The sequence below is a fragment of the Ceratotherium simum genome, chromosome 37 (assembly GCF_057802395.1).
Source record: "Ceratotherium simum simum isolate JZ-2026a chromosome 37, ASM5780239v1, whole genome shotgun sequence".
Lineage (NCBI taxonomy): Eukaryota > Metazoa > Chordata > Mammalia > Perissodactyla > Rhinocerotidae > Ceratotherium > Ceratotherium simum.
The window spans coordinates 8,865,659-8,879,254 of NC_141936.1; the positions used below are offsets into that span (position 1 = coordinate 8,865,659).

Consider the following 13,596-nt stretch of genomic DNA (forward strand, 5'->3'; position numbering starts at 1 on the left):
CTGGGGAAGGCCATCCTGCTACCCTGGTGCTCCCGTCCCTGCCCAAAACCTACTTCCCTAAGGGGCCTGGAGAGAGAGGCGCCCCCAACTTCAGCTCCAGGTGGGGCCTCAGAAGCCTGAGGCTGAGGGCTGGCAGGGAGAGGGTGGCTGGAGGAGCTGGGAAGTGAAGGCACAGGATGCCACCTGCCCTACCCCCACCTGGGGGAGGGCGAGGCAAGAAGAAGCCTCTCTTCCGGATCCCTCACAGAGGGTCCCAAAAGGCCCGCCTGAGGGGCAGCCCCCGGCCTCCCCCCAAATTGTCCTGCCCCACCCCCAGCGGGTGTGCACTCTCAGGCCTCCTTGGATGGCTCTGTCTTTATTTGCAAAGGGACCGCTGCTGAGTGGGGCTTTTCCCTCCCTCCCTTGGTCTCAGGAGAGCCCGGCTCGTCTCCGCCGCAGCCTTGCAGGACCAACTGGGCTCGAGTCTCTGGGCCAGGAGCTGGCCTCCCCACAGAGCCTCTCTTCTCTTAGACACCCCTGTCCACATGGCTCCCCCTCACCCCGCAGGCCCATCCCTTTCAGGCCAAGGGCCCCACTCAGTGCTGCCCTGGGCACTGGGTCAGGCCGGGCCAGGCAGGCCCACTCAGATGAAGCGCTTGTCCTGTTCCTTGTAGGAGAAGGGGTCCCCGGGGAAAGGCTGGGGTGGAGGCTGGTTATAGGCGCCCTGCAGGAAGATCCAGGCCGTGCCCACCACCATGATGGGCGTCACCACAAACAGGCAGAGTCGGTCCACTGTGCGCGCCACACGGTTCCAGCAGTCCTTCTCCTGGGGGAGGGGGCAGAGAGCGTGGGGTGAGCAGGGCCCTCACAACGCACACCCGCACCCCAAGCTGGGGCCCAGTGACAGAGGCATGGCCTCACGTATCTGTGTGGCTCACCTTGGGCTTGCAGGAGATGGGACGTGCTGGCGTGTCCCCAGCCTAGGCCCCAAGCCCCAGCCCCCTCTGGCCACAGGCAGGGCTGGTCATTCTGTCTGTCCTGGAGACCAAGAGCAGAGCCACTGCCTCCCTCCCCACCCCACTGCAGGGCTCTGGGGGCTGCAGAGGAGCCAGGGCGCCAGGAGTCTCTCAGGGGGTGGAGGAAGGTAGATCGGCCCCTCTCCTCCCTCTTCACCCCTCCCGGCCACTCAGCATGGCTATGTGAATGTGTGAACGGGAAAAAGTTCACCCCTTTCTCAAGAGAGAATTTTAAAAAGTTGTGTAATATTGAACAGTCATATAGGGCTGCCTTTTAAACGTCTGGCTGTGTCCAAATAAGGTTTGGAGTTGAGCAGGGAAAGAAAATTATTGGCAGCTGGGAGGAAGAAGGGACCCTAAGGGATGCCCAGAGTGCGACCCGGACAGGGTGGAGCTGTGAGCCTGACTGTGTGCCTGGCCCAGTGTTCTGCTGTGGGGTTCTAGGCTGGGCCTCTCACTCCCTGGGGGGCCTGAAATCTGCAAGCACCGTGAACTCCTCTAAGTTGGTATGTGTTTCTGAGGGTAACTGTGCTGCCTTAAGATAGGATATGCTTGATCAGTGTACTACTTGAACACCTGTACATGACAACCCTGTGGCTACTCACCTCATTGTAATTGTTCTGGTCCCTCATGTGGTTGACAATGAAGTTGGCCCCATCCACAGCTGGCTTCAGCTCACTGAAGAGCTCCTGCTGGGCCTGCTCAGAGCCTGCTGGGGGCCGGCCTGTGGACACCAGGCCAGAGGTGGACATGAGGCGTGCCCCCCGCACCTCCCATGGCTGGGCCAAACCGCAAGCCACCAGAGACCCACGTGCAGTGGTGAGGCGCCGGGCCAGCCCGTGTCGCTCTGACTGCTTCTCGAACATAAGGTCACTTCGGGACTTGAGCGAGAAGTACTCCTCGGCCTTGGAGATGTAGCCCAGGGAGCTGCTCCTCCGGACCAAGGCCCCGGGGCTGGGCCCGTCCTCCGCTGGGCGGGACATGTGCAGGAGCTCGGGCAGGGTCTCCAGGAAGAGCTGCAGCGGGTCAGGGGAAACAGGAAGGCCATTTTACAACCGTGGGTCACCTTCACACCTCCAAACATCATGACTCCATTCCTGGCTGCCACAAAATGTTCCCCAGTCTGACCCTGTCATTATTCTCCCCATCCCCTACTGATGGACACTTAGGTTGCTTCCAACTCTCCCTCATTACTCACAGCACAGAACAGAACTCATTTGTTGAAAACAAATTATATATAAAAAAACAAAAAAGTGAGAAAAATGCCCCAAATGCTGAGCTCTCTTTTTCAAATGCTTAAAGACCAAAAAAGTCATTAAGCCACCCTTAGCTGTCCCAGAGCCAGGTGGCCCTGCAGTGGCCGAGAGGCAAGGACAGCCCCCTCCTGGGCACCCTGGCCCCACAGTCCTCACCTTTTTAATGGAGGTGTAACAAACATACAGTAGGATGAGCAAGTCTTCGGCGTACAGCTAGACGAAGTTTTACAGATGCCTTCAACTGTGTAAACACCTCCCAGATAAGATATGGAACATTATCCCAAAAAGGTTCCCTCGTGCCTCCCCCCATCAGTTCCTACCCTCCCCTGGAGGTAACCACCATCCTGACTTCTAGCACTAACGATCCGCTTTGCCCGTCCTTGAATGTCATAGGAAGGAAATGGCCAGTCTGTGCTCTTCTGGGTCTGGCTTCCTCCTGTAACCTCACGCCTGGGGGAGCCGTCTATGCGGGCGTGCGGAGCAGCAGGAGTCATACAGTACGGCCCTGTGTGAGTAGACTGCAGAGGAACGCATGGACAGTTTCCAGCTTTTGGCTGCTGAGATCGCTCACCTTCTTGACGCCCTCAGACAGCACGTGTGTGCTGGGTGTGCGAAAGTGGATGTTGAGCACGATGACACACATCACCACGGCCATGGTCACCAGCACCATGCCAAAGAGCAGGAATCTGCGGGCACACACTCAGCCTGGAGCCCCCGGGCGGGGCGGGGCGGGGCGTGGTGGGACGTGTGGGGCGTCACTCACTTGCCAATGAGGGGGATGGCCATGGACGTGGCCGGCAGCCGCTTGGAGATGAGCAGCAGGAAGACGGACTGGGCCAGGAGCACTGAGATGGCCATTGATGTCTTCTCGCCACCTGGGGGAGCCCGGACTTAGCTGCCACCTCTGGCCCTGCGCCCAGAGTATCCCACTGTGGCCTCTGCGCCACTGTCCACAGTGCCGTGATGCCCTGATTAACATCATGGGCTCTGGAGCCAGAGTGCCCGGGTTCAAACCCTGGCTCTGCCACTTACTGGCTAGGTGACCTTGGGCAAGTAGCCTAACCTCTCTGTGCCTCTGTTTTCTCAACTGTTAAATGTCGTGAGGACAAAGTGAGAGAGTGTGGGTTAAACCTCGCCTGGCCCTGGGAACGAGCTCAGGGAACACCAGCTGTCATCGTTAGCCCATCCCCTGCCCCTCAGGCCTCCTGAATCACAGCTCTGCACAGGGAGCTCCAGGGTGCCCTCCTGGCACCAGGACAACGCTCCTACTCTCAGCCCTTCACTCAGAGACCCCAGCCCAGCACTGCTCTGCTCTTCCCACCTGAGCTCCTGAGCCGGCTGTGCAGTGGCTGCTGTGGTCGTGGGTCCACGGCCCTGCCCCAGCACCCCTTCTCCATCTGTGTGCCTCCCACCCCGTCTCCAGCTCAGGCACCGCCTCCTCCAGGAAACCTTCCCCTGTGCCACCACCCCCAGGCCACACTCCTGGGCCTGTAGTTTCTACCCCGTCTGCTGCGGGCTGGGTCGCTTTGTCTCTGGGACTCGCTGTGCCTGCTCATAGGAAATCTTCTGGAGCTGAGGGAGCATTGACGACATGTGCCCTTCTAGAACCAGGTGAGTGTAGACTGCATGCCCCCATGCCCTGGCTTCCTAGAGACCCTGTATCCACCCATGGGCTCAACAATTGATGGCCTCCTCTGTGCCAGGCCCACGGTCACACAGTAGTGACCATGACAGACCCCGTCTCCACCCTGACAGAGGGACAGCCTAGTGGTTCTCCCTAGGGTCCTTGGGAAGCCCATAGTGAGAGGCAGAAGTCAGGTCCAAGAGGGTTGGAACCCCCAGGGGCCCTGTCCATTTGGGGGATGTTGGACAGGGTCACAGAGCCCTCTCCTTGACTGGCCACGTGCCCCTCATGCCCGGACCCTGGGCAGGGAGCCCCAGGAGTGGTGACCCCCATGTGGCTCCAGGGAGGAAGTGGGGGCAGGGCTGGGGTGGCCGATGCCAGGTTCCTCCGGGGACGGGGAGCCGGGACGGGCGCCGAGGCTCACAGTCGGCCGGCAGGTAGAAGACCAGGTTGATCATGAAGGAGATGAGCACGCAGGGCACGAGGATGTTGATGACGTAGAAGAGGGGCTTGCGGCGGATGATGAGGTAGAAGGTGACGTCCTGGCGGCGGGGACTGTCCAGCGGGGCACTGGGGTCCACGTTGATCCTGGCCGGCCGGTGCACGATCTCCCACTCCCCGTTCTCTGAGGGCGGCACACGGACGCCTTGGGGTCAGGCCGGGCAGGGGGGCTAAGGGGGCCCCTGGGGGGGACAAGGGGCTAAGTGGATGAGCTGGCCCACAGGTGCAGCCAGGCCTGCCTGCAGGGCCCTAAGACGGGTGCGCAGAGAAGGGTTCAGGGACTGTTTGTGGGTGTCCCTCCCTGGGGGCTGGGACGGAAGTTTCAATCTGAAGGGGGCGTTTTCCTCTGGGACTGATATATTTTCCTCCTTGGAGAAAGTAGCGGCTGCAGCCGTATATGGTTCAAATAAGGAGTCTTGGGGATGACAAGGCAGTGAGAGTAAGGCCCCTCCCGACCATGACGCACCAGCCTGGGGACCAGCGGGACGTGGGTCTCCTCTGATGGACAAGGGGAGCAGTGGGGGCCCCGTCAAAGAGCTGAGCCTGGTCACAGATAGGCGATGGGTGGCGTTGGGAGGGGGCAACATACACACCATCAGGATGACAGCCGGAGCCCCAACCACACCCCTGGGCTCTCAGAGGACAGACAGACTGACCGCCCCCTCATCTGTTGGCCACATCCATCCCCAGAAGCGTCTTCTGGCCTGGGCAGGGGAGGGGTAGGGCACTGGCGCCCGTCTGTCTCTGCCTTTGGGACACAGTCCCCAGTGGGGCTTCTTTTCCTTTCAACATGCCGGCTCTGTGTTGGTGTGAGTGTGTGGTGAGAGTGCGTGTGGGCCGGTGTGCGTCTGCCCGTCTGTGTCTGTCTGCATGTCTGTGTCCCTGTGTGTCCGTGTCCCAGGTGTGTGTGTGCACGCATGCATCTCTGGGGGTGTCGGTGTGACTGTATTGGCGGGTGAGTGTCTGAGGGATGCCCCCCACCGGCTGCTGCTCCCGGCACCTGTGAAGCCCTCGGGGTCGATGATGATCCACTCCACGGGGTAGGAGCGGCCCTCCTCTTCGTCCTGCCTCAGGCTCAGGGTGATCTCCTTGGCCGTGTACTTGAGCGAGCTGGGGAGGGCAGTGGGCAGAGGGTGGGGGAAAGGCTAGTACAGTGGGTCACGGTGGGAGGGGCCATAGTGGGCGAGGGGGGCTCTAATCAGGATAGAGCAGGGGCCTCTGCCTGAGGATGCGTCGTTCACCTCCCTCGGGCCCTGGTGCCCTGGTGTGAGGGGTGGCCGGAGAAGTGGGTGCACCTGAACTTGAGGGAGCAGTTCTGCCAGTCGAAGGGGAAGTAGGTGACGGAAATGGGGCAGGAGGAGCGGAAGATGGCGGGCGGCAGCCAGTACACGGAGCCTGACGGGTAGATGAGCACGTTGCAGGAGTAGGAAATCTGGAAGGAGCCGTCGTTGCTGGGGGACAGAGGCCAGAGCCACCGTGAGCCCTGGCCAGCTTGGAACGGGCAGGGCAGGGGAGGCCGCGGAGGGAGGACGGTCAGAAACTTGGGGCTGGAGGGGCGGCTCCAGGCGCTTAAGCAAGGGGACAGAGTGATGGAGGGGAGGCCAGGGAGGGCTGCCGCTCAACTTGTTCTCCAGCACAATCTCCGGGAGCCACAGCATGTCAGGTGGCAGGCGCAGGACGCTGATGTTCCCAAATTCTTCGGCATCCCACTGCAGCCGGCTGTCTGTCCAGCCCTGGAAGCCCGAAAGGAATGTCAGCAGTGGGCTCTGCTGTTGTCCAGTCTCTACCACTCCCCCCACTTCCCTGGGGGAAGACTGCACAGAGTCTGGGATCTGTGACAAAAGAGGTTTGGGGGAGATAGGTACAGAACGGGGACTCAGGTCTGTCATGTACAGCGGTGTAGGATGCACACTGCACAACTAAGGGAGCACTATTTTCATAGTGGACACAGAAGATTTATGTCTATATTATTAACTTCTGACAGACAGCAGAGAGCATCTTCTAATAAAATCAGGATATTGTGACAATTTTCCCCTAGAGGAAGACTCCTAATCCACCCCAAGGCTCTATCTGAGCTGGTGCCTGCACTAGGTGGGGAGAAGGGCAGCTGGAGTTTCTACCCCAGCCTACAGTGGGGTTTCTCTGTAGGGAGGAGCCAGCCCCTCCTGGAGGACAGTGTCTGAGGCAGGTTGGGGATCCCCAAGCAGAAGCGAGCACAGGGGAGCCTGGGCCCTGCACCCTCACTCCATCCCCTGCTCTGAGTTGGGGGTTCTCCTTACGTGCTCAATCCACACGTTGGTGGTGAGGGTCTCCTCGACTTCTTTCTGTAATCACACAGGAGGGCTGTGCCCCTGGGGCCTGCATCATTCTTTTGCCTGCATCATTCTTTCACCTGCACACGTTCCCCAGGTGCCTACTGCCGGCCGGCCGGGCCCGGGGTGGGGAACCATGGCAGCAGCCCGACCAGACTCCTGCCCCAAGCACTCCCCGTCGGGAGAGGGTGGGCAGACCTAGAGCAGGTCGGGCACACGGCCTCTGAAGTGTGTCATGGGTATGATTCGGGGGCACCCCAGAGCTGAAGCTAGAGGGGAAGGGGCATCAGCCCAGGGCCTGTGAGCAGCAGTGGGAGTATGTTTCCTGGGGAGAGGAGCTACCACGGGCTGAGCAGGGGCTTTGAGCTTCCTCCATGGCCATCCTGGTCTGGGAGACCAGCCAGGCCTCCAGGAAGCTGTCCTTGTCTTCCCGTCCCCAGCCCAGCCACAGAGCGGTCTCTCACCAGGGAGATGAGATTAGAGAGGGTGAGGGCCAGCGAGACCTCCACACTCCCCCCTTTGGCCACGGGCCGGAGCTCCTTGTTGTAGCCCTTCTCCTCAAACAGGTGCCGGATCAGCCGCTCCTCCTCGTTCAGGCCCCAGCTGCCTGCAGGGGGACGGGGACAGGGATGGGGTGCTTGGCAGGGGCTCAGGAAGGAAACTACCCTGTGGTCCTGCTGGGCCGTGGAGTGAAGGAGTCACACCACCCCCCAGCAGCAGGGTGCTGGTGGTGGCACCCTCCAGGGAGAAATCACAGAGCGGAGTGGGGAGCTGGGCCTGTTGCTGGAGGAGGGAGCACCACGTGGGAGGGAGCAGGAGGGGACCATGCAGTGGGGGACCCAGGTGGGCATCCTGAGGGACCCTCAAGCGGGGTGATGTCCACTCTTACCACACACGACCAGGGCAGCCAGCAGCCCCAGTGTTAACACCGGCCCCTCCATCCTGTCCCTCCGACTGGCTCTGGCGTCTGCCCCTCCTGTCCCCAGAGCTGGGGAATGTGGGGGGGTGGCAGGAGGGGACAGGTGCAGGGGAGGAGGGCAAAGGGAAGAGGCAGCCGGAAACGCAATCTGACACCTCTAGCTTCTGGTGCGGGGGCAGGCGATGAGGGGGTGGGGACAGGGAGGGCAGGAGCCCAAGGACGTGAGGCAGAGATCCCAGGCTGGTGCTCCCACAGCTAGCGGTGGGGGTGGGGCTGAGTGCAGACACGGTGGGGCGGGGGCAGCGCTGGTCAGCCATGGATAGGGGAGTGGAGACAGGCGTTCAGCTGCTGCCATTTCTTGGGAAGCAGACAGGGATGCTGAGATGGGGGCTTAGAAGCTCCTCTCCAGGGTTTTGGGACACTGCTTCTGGAGGCTGGGCCCTGCTTGCCACCCCCCATCCCACCCCCCAGAGGTCTAATGTCCACCCACTCGGTTCCCATCCCAAGAAAGATCCAGAGTTGTCTCCGTGGGTCATAAATAACGTTTATTAAAGCAGCTGTGATTTTCTGATGGCAAATCTGGGGAGACACATGGGGCCTGGGATCCCCGCCCCACCCCCCAGCCAACTGTGGCTGTGACAGTTTGTCATCATGCTCCCCGAACCCCTCCCAGCCCCTGGGAGCAGTAGGTCCTGCCCAGGGCCTGGAGGCTGAGACATGGCTCACGGCCTCGCTGGGGGAACCCGAGGGCTGAGTGGGTGGTGCCCCTTCCTCCCCAGCCCCTGGCCCTGCTTCGAATCCATCCGGGGTCCCTCGGGCTCTGCCTCCCCCAGGGCTGCCAAGCGGAAGGCCCGCAGGGCCTGCACCAGCAACCGGGGAAGGCTGCGAGCCAGTGTGGCCGGCTCCAGGCCCACCAGGCCCCCAAAGACCACGTGCCGGCCCCCCAAGCCTGCCCGAACCCAGGCTCGGAAGAGCCCGGTCAGCGTCTTGGAGCCCAGATTGGCCAGGACCTGCGAGGGAGGAAGGAGCTCAGGGGCCCACAACCCCATTCTGGGGCCCTCTCCTCCTGGCCCCAGAAACTCTCACTCAGACCCACCCCCCTCCTTCACCCCCCTCCACAACCCTGCATACTTCCTGTTCACTCCGGACACCCCCAGAAGTCCCCCCACTCACACCTCCCCCCACATCTTCACACCCACCCAGCACCCCGGCTCACACAGCTGCCCTCTCCACCCCCTTCCCCTTGGACCCCCCACCCTGCTGGGGAGGGTGTCCCTTCTGTCCCCTAGTCATTAGGGCTGACCCAGGTCGGCCTTCTGAGGCCACTGTGAAGGACTCTGGGAAGCCTGGGGACCCACCTCGTGGAAGTCCATGGCCAGGCGCTCCGGGGGGACCTGCAGGATCCAGGCGTGGGTGCCCTGGAGGGTGGCCAGCTTCTGCCGCAGGGGCTCCAGCCCAGGGCAGCCTGCAGGAAGGGGGCGCCCAGGGAATGAGAGAGACTTGACACCAGCATGGAGCCGGGGGTAGGATTCCCACCAGTACCTCGGGACCACCTTTCAGTGGGCAGACTTCTCATGCTACAGATGGGGAGACCGAGGCTCAGAGAGGTTAAATAACACAAGCCCAGCATCTCTGTTGATACTGATGAGGGCCCAAAGCCACAAGTCCCCCCAGAGAGTCATCCGCCCTACTGCGGTGGAGGGGGATGCCTAACGTCCCATGGGGCAACTGCTTCCCAGTACAGACCCCGGGCCAATTCCCTCCCGGCCTCAGCCAGCCCTGGGCCTACACCCCTGGCGATGGCCCGCAGGGGGCGTCATTACCGTCCGCTTCCCCGCGCTGCTCGGGCCTCCGCTTTGGGAACCGCGCGCCTGCAGCCCGCGAGCCTGGGGAGACGCAGGGTTAGGGGAACGCCTCGGCCGCGCAGGGGTGGGGCCGGGGCTGGCCTGCGGGGGCCCGGGGTACCTGCGTGCAGCCGCTGCTCGCGGGCGAGGCGCCTGGGAGGCTCCTGGAGCGACGGAGCCAGGCGAGCCAGGGCCGGGGCCAGGCGCCGCATCCCCGGGCGCGGGCCGAGCAGCTCCTGGGCGCCCCGCAGCAGCTCCAGCAGGGTGTGCGCCAGCGAGCGCAGCTCTGCGGACGGGACGAGGGTCCGAGCGGCGGTCAGACGTGGCCCAGGCCCCCTGCCTCCCTGGCCCAGCCCCGGGAACTGGACTGACCGCATCTCCGCCGGCGCTGCAGGCACTGCTGGTGCGCCGGGCGCGCACAGGCGCCGGCGGGCCCCGGGCACAGGTGGCCGTAGAAGGCACAGGGCGTTGCTGCCGCGTCTGCCAGCGGCTCCTCGGGCGGCTCCCAGGCCAGAAGCTCCCTGCAGCTGGGCTCGCGACTGGAGGGGGCCGCTGCAGGGGGCAGCAGAGGCCAACTCACCCCCTGCTTTGGGCCCTAGACCCCGCAGCACTCCCCCGGAGGGAGACAGGCTTTCCCCACGCAGAAAGGGGCTGGGGTGGACGGAGTGGAAATGGGCGCGTCCAGGGCTGTTAGCGGGACACTCTGGGGGAGGGCGAATAGGAACAGGCGCTCACCACTCATCTGCTCCTGGAGCCAGTCCTTGAACACGGCCACGCGGGTGTAGACCCCGGGCTTCCCTGGCTCCCCACATCCGTCTCCCCAGGAGGTGACTCCGTACAGGACCTCCCTGGGGCGGGGGCCAGTCTCAGAACAGGTCAGGGGTCCTCCAGAGTCACCCTGCACGCACCCGAGCCAAGAAAGAGGGCACTGCATTGACCTGCCCCCCTCATATGCCAGCCTGACACCTGGCAGGGTAAGGCAGCTCTGAGCTCTACTGGGGTTACTACTCTTGTACCCATTTTAGCGATGAGGACATAGAGGCTCAGAGAAGTTGAGTGACAGTCTGACTGTAAAAGGAAAGGAGGCTGTCTCGCTCTAGGGAGCGGCCCACCTAGCACCATCGGTCGATCAATCGGGGCTCATACCTGGCATGAGTCGATGCCTCCGGCCAGGTAGCCGGCACAGAGCATGCTGCTGGGGCGCAGCCCGGGCCCCAGGGCCCTTCTGCAGGTGTCGGCGCTGAGCAGTGGCACGCGAGCCTCCCTCACTGCCTCAGCCTCAGGTCCATCTACAGGGAAGCAATGGAGGGGGCTCAGGCCTGCCGAGCAGGGGCCCCGCTTGGAGCCCCCCCGCACCCCGCCCTCATTGATTCCTCCCCCTTTGCAAGAACAGGCAGCATTTTGCAAGGCAAGTGGGCCTAGGTCCGCTTCCTTACACCCTGGCCTTCCCAAACTCTATCACCCCAGCCCCCATTGTTCCCAGCACACGCGCGGCTCACCCAGGCCCGGCCCTGCCCTGTACCTTCGAAGAGGGCCCCCCAGCCCGCGATGGCGCAGGGGGTGCCAGTGGGGGGCTCCCGGGGCCCCTGGGGCAAGCACACGGGGCGCGCCGCCCCTGCCGGGCTCACCGGCGTCCACAGCTGCACCAGGGCCAGGTCGTTGTGGAAGGTCCGCGGGTCAAACTGGGGAGGGGTGGCGGCGTAGGGTCAACGAGGCGTGGGGTGGGGTGCTGTTCCCAGGTCTGAGGGCCTGGGGGCTGCCCTCTCACCTTGGGGTGGGGCAAGATGCGGTTCACCGGCACCTCCTCCGCTCGCTCCCCCCGGGGCCCCTCGGCCAGCGTCACCGTCCACAGAAGCTCGTTCGGGGCGCTGCAGGGCGAGTGGCGAGTGATACGCAGGACAACAGGGCAGCGAGGTCCCCTGGAGACCCTGCCTCCGCCCATGGGCATCACCCAGCGGGCCCGCACGCCAGGCTGTTTCTCCGCCTGGGGGCGGGGAGGCGGCGGTCCCGAGCGGGCCGAACGCGCCGGGCGGTGGAGATTAGCGCCATGGCTGGGCGGCGTGGGCGCCTGGAGGCCGGGGAGTTGGGGAGGGGGGCGGCCGCCGCCAGGGGGCAGCAAAGACCGGCCCTCGCGCCTGTCGCCCGGCCGACAACCCCGGAAGAGTTGGATAGGGCGTTGGGGACCCGGGCTGGGCAGGGGTCTGGGGCCCGACGTACCCCGCGAAGCAGTGCGCCGCCGTGAGCACCCAGGACGCCGCCACCAGGACGCCGCCGCACAGAGGCTGCCCGCCGAGGAGCAGCCTCACCAGCCAGGGCCAGGCCCCGGGCGGCGCCGCGCTGCCCCCCACAATGCGGCCGTGGGCCCGCGTCACGTTGACAGTGCCCGGGCGCCTCTCGCCACACGGGCCTAGAAAGGCGGGAGCGGTGTCATGAGGGACAAGACCTGGCCCTCCCCACCATCGAGGCCTCTCCAGGGTCCACCCTGCTCTCAGCCCTGCCCCCTAGAGCCTTTCCAGCCTCACCTGGCTCAGGTGGATCCTGGAGGAGGGGGCCTTGAGGCCCGGGACGCCCAGGTCCTGCTGAGAAATAGACCTTTGAGCCTCGATGCCACCCTCCCACCCTTCCTCCACCCCAGGCTGGTCTGAGCCTTCTCTCTGCCCTAAGGCTCCCCTTCTGTTACCCCACCCCCAAGCAGCATAAATTTCTCACTGTTCACCAAGGGAGCCCGGACTGTTCCTGCCCTCCTGCCTTTACACATGCTGTGCCCCAAGCCTGGCATGCCTTTCCACTTGGAGAGACCTTCAGAAGCGTTGTTTTGGTTGCAGCCCCGCCCAGTCTCTGTCCCCAAGAGGGAGTCAAGTCTGAAGGGAGGGGATGCGGTGGATGGGAGAACTGGCCCAGGGTAGTCGTGCAAGCTCACCGGGGCATGCGGTGGTGTGGTTGGCACATCCTTGGCACTCGTGCAGTCTGTGCTGGATCTCCATCACCACTCGATTTATCGCCCACAGGGCGCTCCTCTGGGCGGCCTGCAGCACTTTTGTCCCCTGGGCTGACAGAGCTGCTGGTCACGGGGCACAAGTCATGCACGGTTGGGGAGGAAACTCAGGTTTGTCCTTGCCCCGGCCCCAGGCCCTGCCTTGGGACACCCATGGGGAAGCAGACTGGGCTCCAGGAGCACTGGGGCAGAATGGGGAGGAGGGAGAGCCCCAGGACCCAGCGCTCAGAGCACACGGTCCCAGAATCTCAGCCCAAGATAGCTCTGTAATTCAACTGAGCTGGGCTGGAATCTTTGAAAAGGGCCTTTCCTTAAAAACTTTGAAGGAAAAACAGCACCCCAAAGGTACAGACATCACAGAACTCAGGCTTATTGACGCAAAATAACTGTGGCAGAGTTGCCCACCTTTGGGCCCAGATAGCCAAGGGGATACTGCCCTGGGCCCCTTCCTCCCTGCTAAACCCGAACCTTCCCAAAAGCACACCCTTTGGCAGTGTTCGCCAGCTCCCCTTCCCCTTCTGCCCTCCTCCTCCCCGTTCCTCTCCCACCTGTGTCTCCGTTCCTGGCCCTTCTCCCGGCCGAGTGGGCAGAAGGGGCCAAAGGTCCTCGCGAGGGGGCTGGCAAGCTCGTGTCCCCCGCCGGGGACCCGCTTCTTCTATGCTCCTCCCCCCTCGGCCGCCCCCTCAGACCAGCCCGGCTCACCTTGCAGGGTGCTGGGGGGCAGGCGCATGTACAGCGGGTGCCCGTGGACAGACCGTGAGTCTGAGAGGGGCAGCAGCAGCAGCACAGCCAGCAGCATGGTGACCAGGAGCCGGGCAGGCGACCCTGTCCTTGGAGTGCACCCTCCGGGGGCTTCTCCTTTGGTGCCTGCCTTGCGCTGCCTGTCTGTCCCTGGGCACTGGGTTCTTGTCCCTCAAATCATCTGACTCTATTCTCTTCCATCAAATTACCCGCTTCCCTTGGTTGGTGCCTCACCTGGCCCTTAACTCCTGGGAGCCCACAAGGGAATGGGGTTTGGGGGGCTATATAGAGGACAGACTGGGGCGGTACACGGGAGGTGGGGGGCCAGTGTTGGGGGAGGGAGCTGGGTAGTGGGCTCGACCTTCACCTTTGAAGTCTCACCATGCCAGCTCTGAGGCCCCCCTTGCTG

The 13,596-nt window shown here is 63.4% G+C and overlaps 2 protein-coding genes across 3 annotated transcripts; both read right to left on the reverse strand.

Annotated features, from left to right (window-relative positions):
• Positions 1-306: 306 nt before the first annotated feature.
• Positions 307-7,629, reverse strand: CHRND (cholinergic receptor nicotinic delta subunit). 2 transcript variants are annotated; one of them, XM_004427683.3, is made up of 12 exons: positions 7,578-7,629; positions 7,153-7,295; positions 6,656-6,700; positions 6,000-6,109; positions 5,672-5,827; positions 5,377-5,486; positions 4,300-4,500; positions 3,015-3,126; positions 2,823-2,937; positions 1,807-2,011; positions 1,601-1,719; positions 307-805 (listed from the first exon to the last, which is right to left on the reverse strand). In XM_004427683.3, exons 1-12 carry the CDS (start codon positions 7,627-7,629, stop codon positions 623-625), a joined length of 1,551 nt encoding a protein of 516 aa, XP_004427740.1. In that variant the 3' UTR covers positions 307-622. The 2 variants fall into 2 exon arrangements, with proteins under 2 accessions (XP_004427740.1, XP_087280810.1); XM_087424684.1 differs by lacking the exons at positions 4,300-4,500; positions 5,377-5,486; positions 6,656-6,700; positions 7,153-7,295; positions 7,578-7,629 and having other exon boundaries at positions 6,000-6,106.
• Positions 7,630-8,267: 638 nt separating this feature from the next.
• Positions 8,268-13,245, reverse strand: PRSS56 (serine protease 56). The gene is made up of 13 exons (XM_087424526.1): positions 13,149-13,245; positions 12,372-12,509; positions 11,974-12,027; positions 11,669-11,858; positions 11,220-11,319; positions 10,974-11,133; positions 10,598-10,740; positions 10,187-10,349; positions 9,824-10,003; positions 9,573-9,737; positions 9,431-9,493; positions 8,966-9,072; positions 8,268-8,617 (listed from the first exon to the last, which is right to left on the reverse strand). The coding sequence occupies exons 1-13, from the start codon at positions 13,243-13,245 to the stop codon at positions 8,330-8,332; spliced, it is 1,848 nt and encodes a 615-aa protein (XP_087280652.1). The 3' UTR covers positions 8,268-8,329.
• Between the last annotated feature and the right edge of the window lie 351 nt (positions 13,246-13,596).

Excerpts from the sequence above, each read along its gene's own strand:
- PRSS56 (XM_087424526.1), bottom strand. The coding sequence starts at position 13,245 with ATGCTGCTGGCTGTGCTGCTGCTGCTGCCCCTCTCAGACTCACGGTCT. Across the intron at positions 12,028-12,371 it reads CCACACCACCGCATGCCCCG|GACCTGGGCGTCCCGGGCCT; the intron begins GTGAGCTTGCAC and ends ATTTCTCAGCAG. Across the intron at positions 10,004-10,186 it reads GCTCCAGGAGCAGATGAGTG|CGGCCCCCTCCAGTCGCGAG; the intron begins GTGAGCGCCTGT and ends TGCCCCCTGCAG.
- CHRND (XM_004427683.3), bottom strand. The coding sequence starts at position 7,629 with ATGGAGGGGCCGGTGTTAACACTGGGGCTGCTGGCTGCCCTGGTCGTG. Across the intron at positions 6,701-7,152 it reads TCTCTAATCTCATCTCCCTG|AAAGAAGTCGAGGAGACCCT; the intron begins GTGAGAGACCGC and ends GTGTGATTACAG. Across the intron at positions 5,487-5,671 it reads AACTGCTCCCTCAAGTTCAG|CTCGCTCAAGTACACGGCCA; the intron begins GTGCACCCACTT and ends TGCCCTCCCCAG.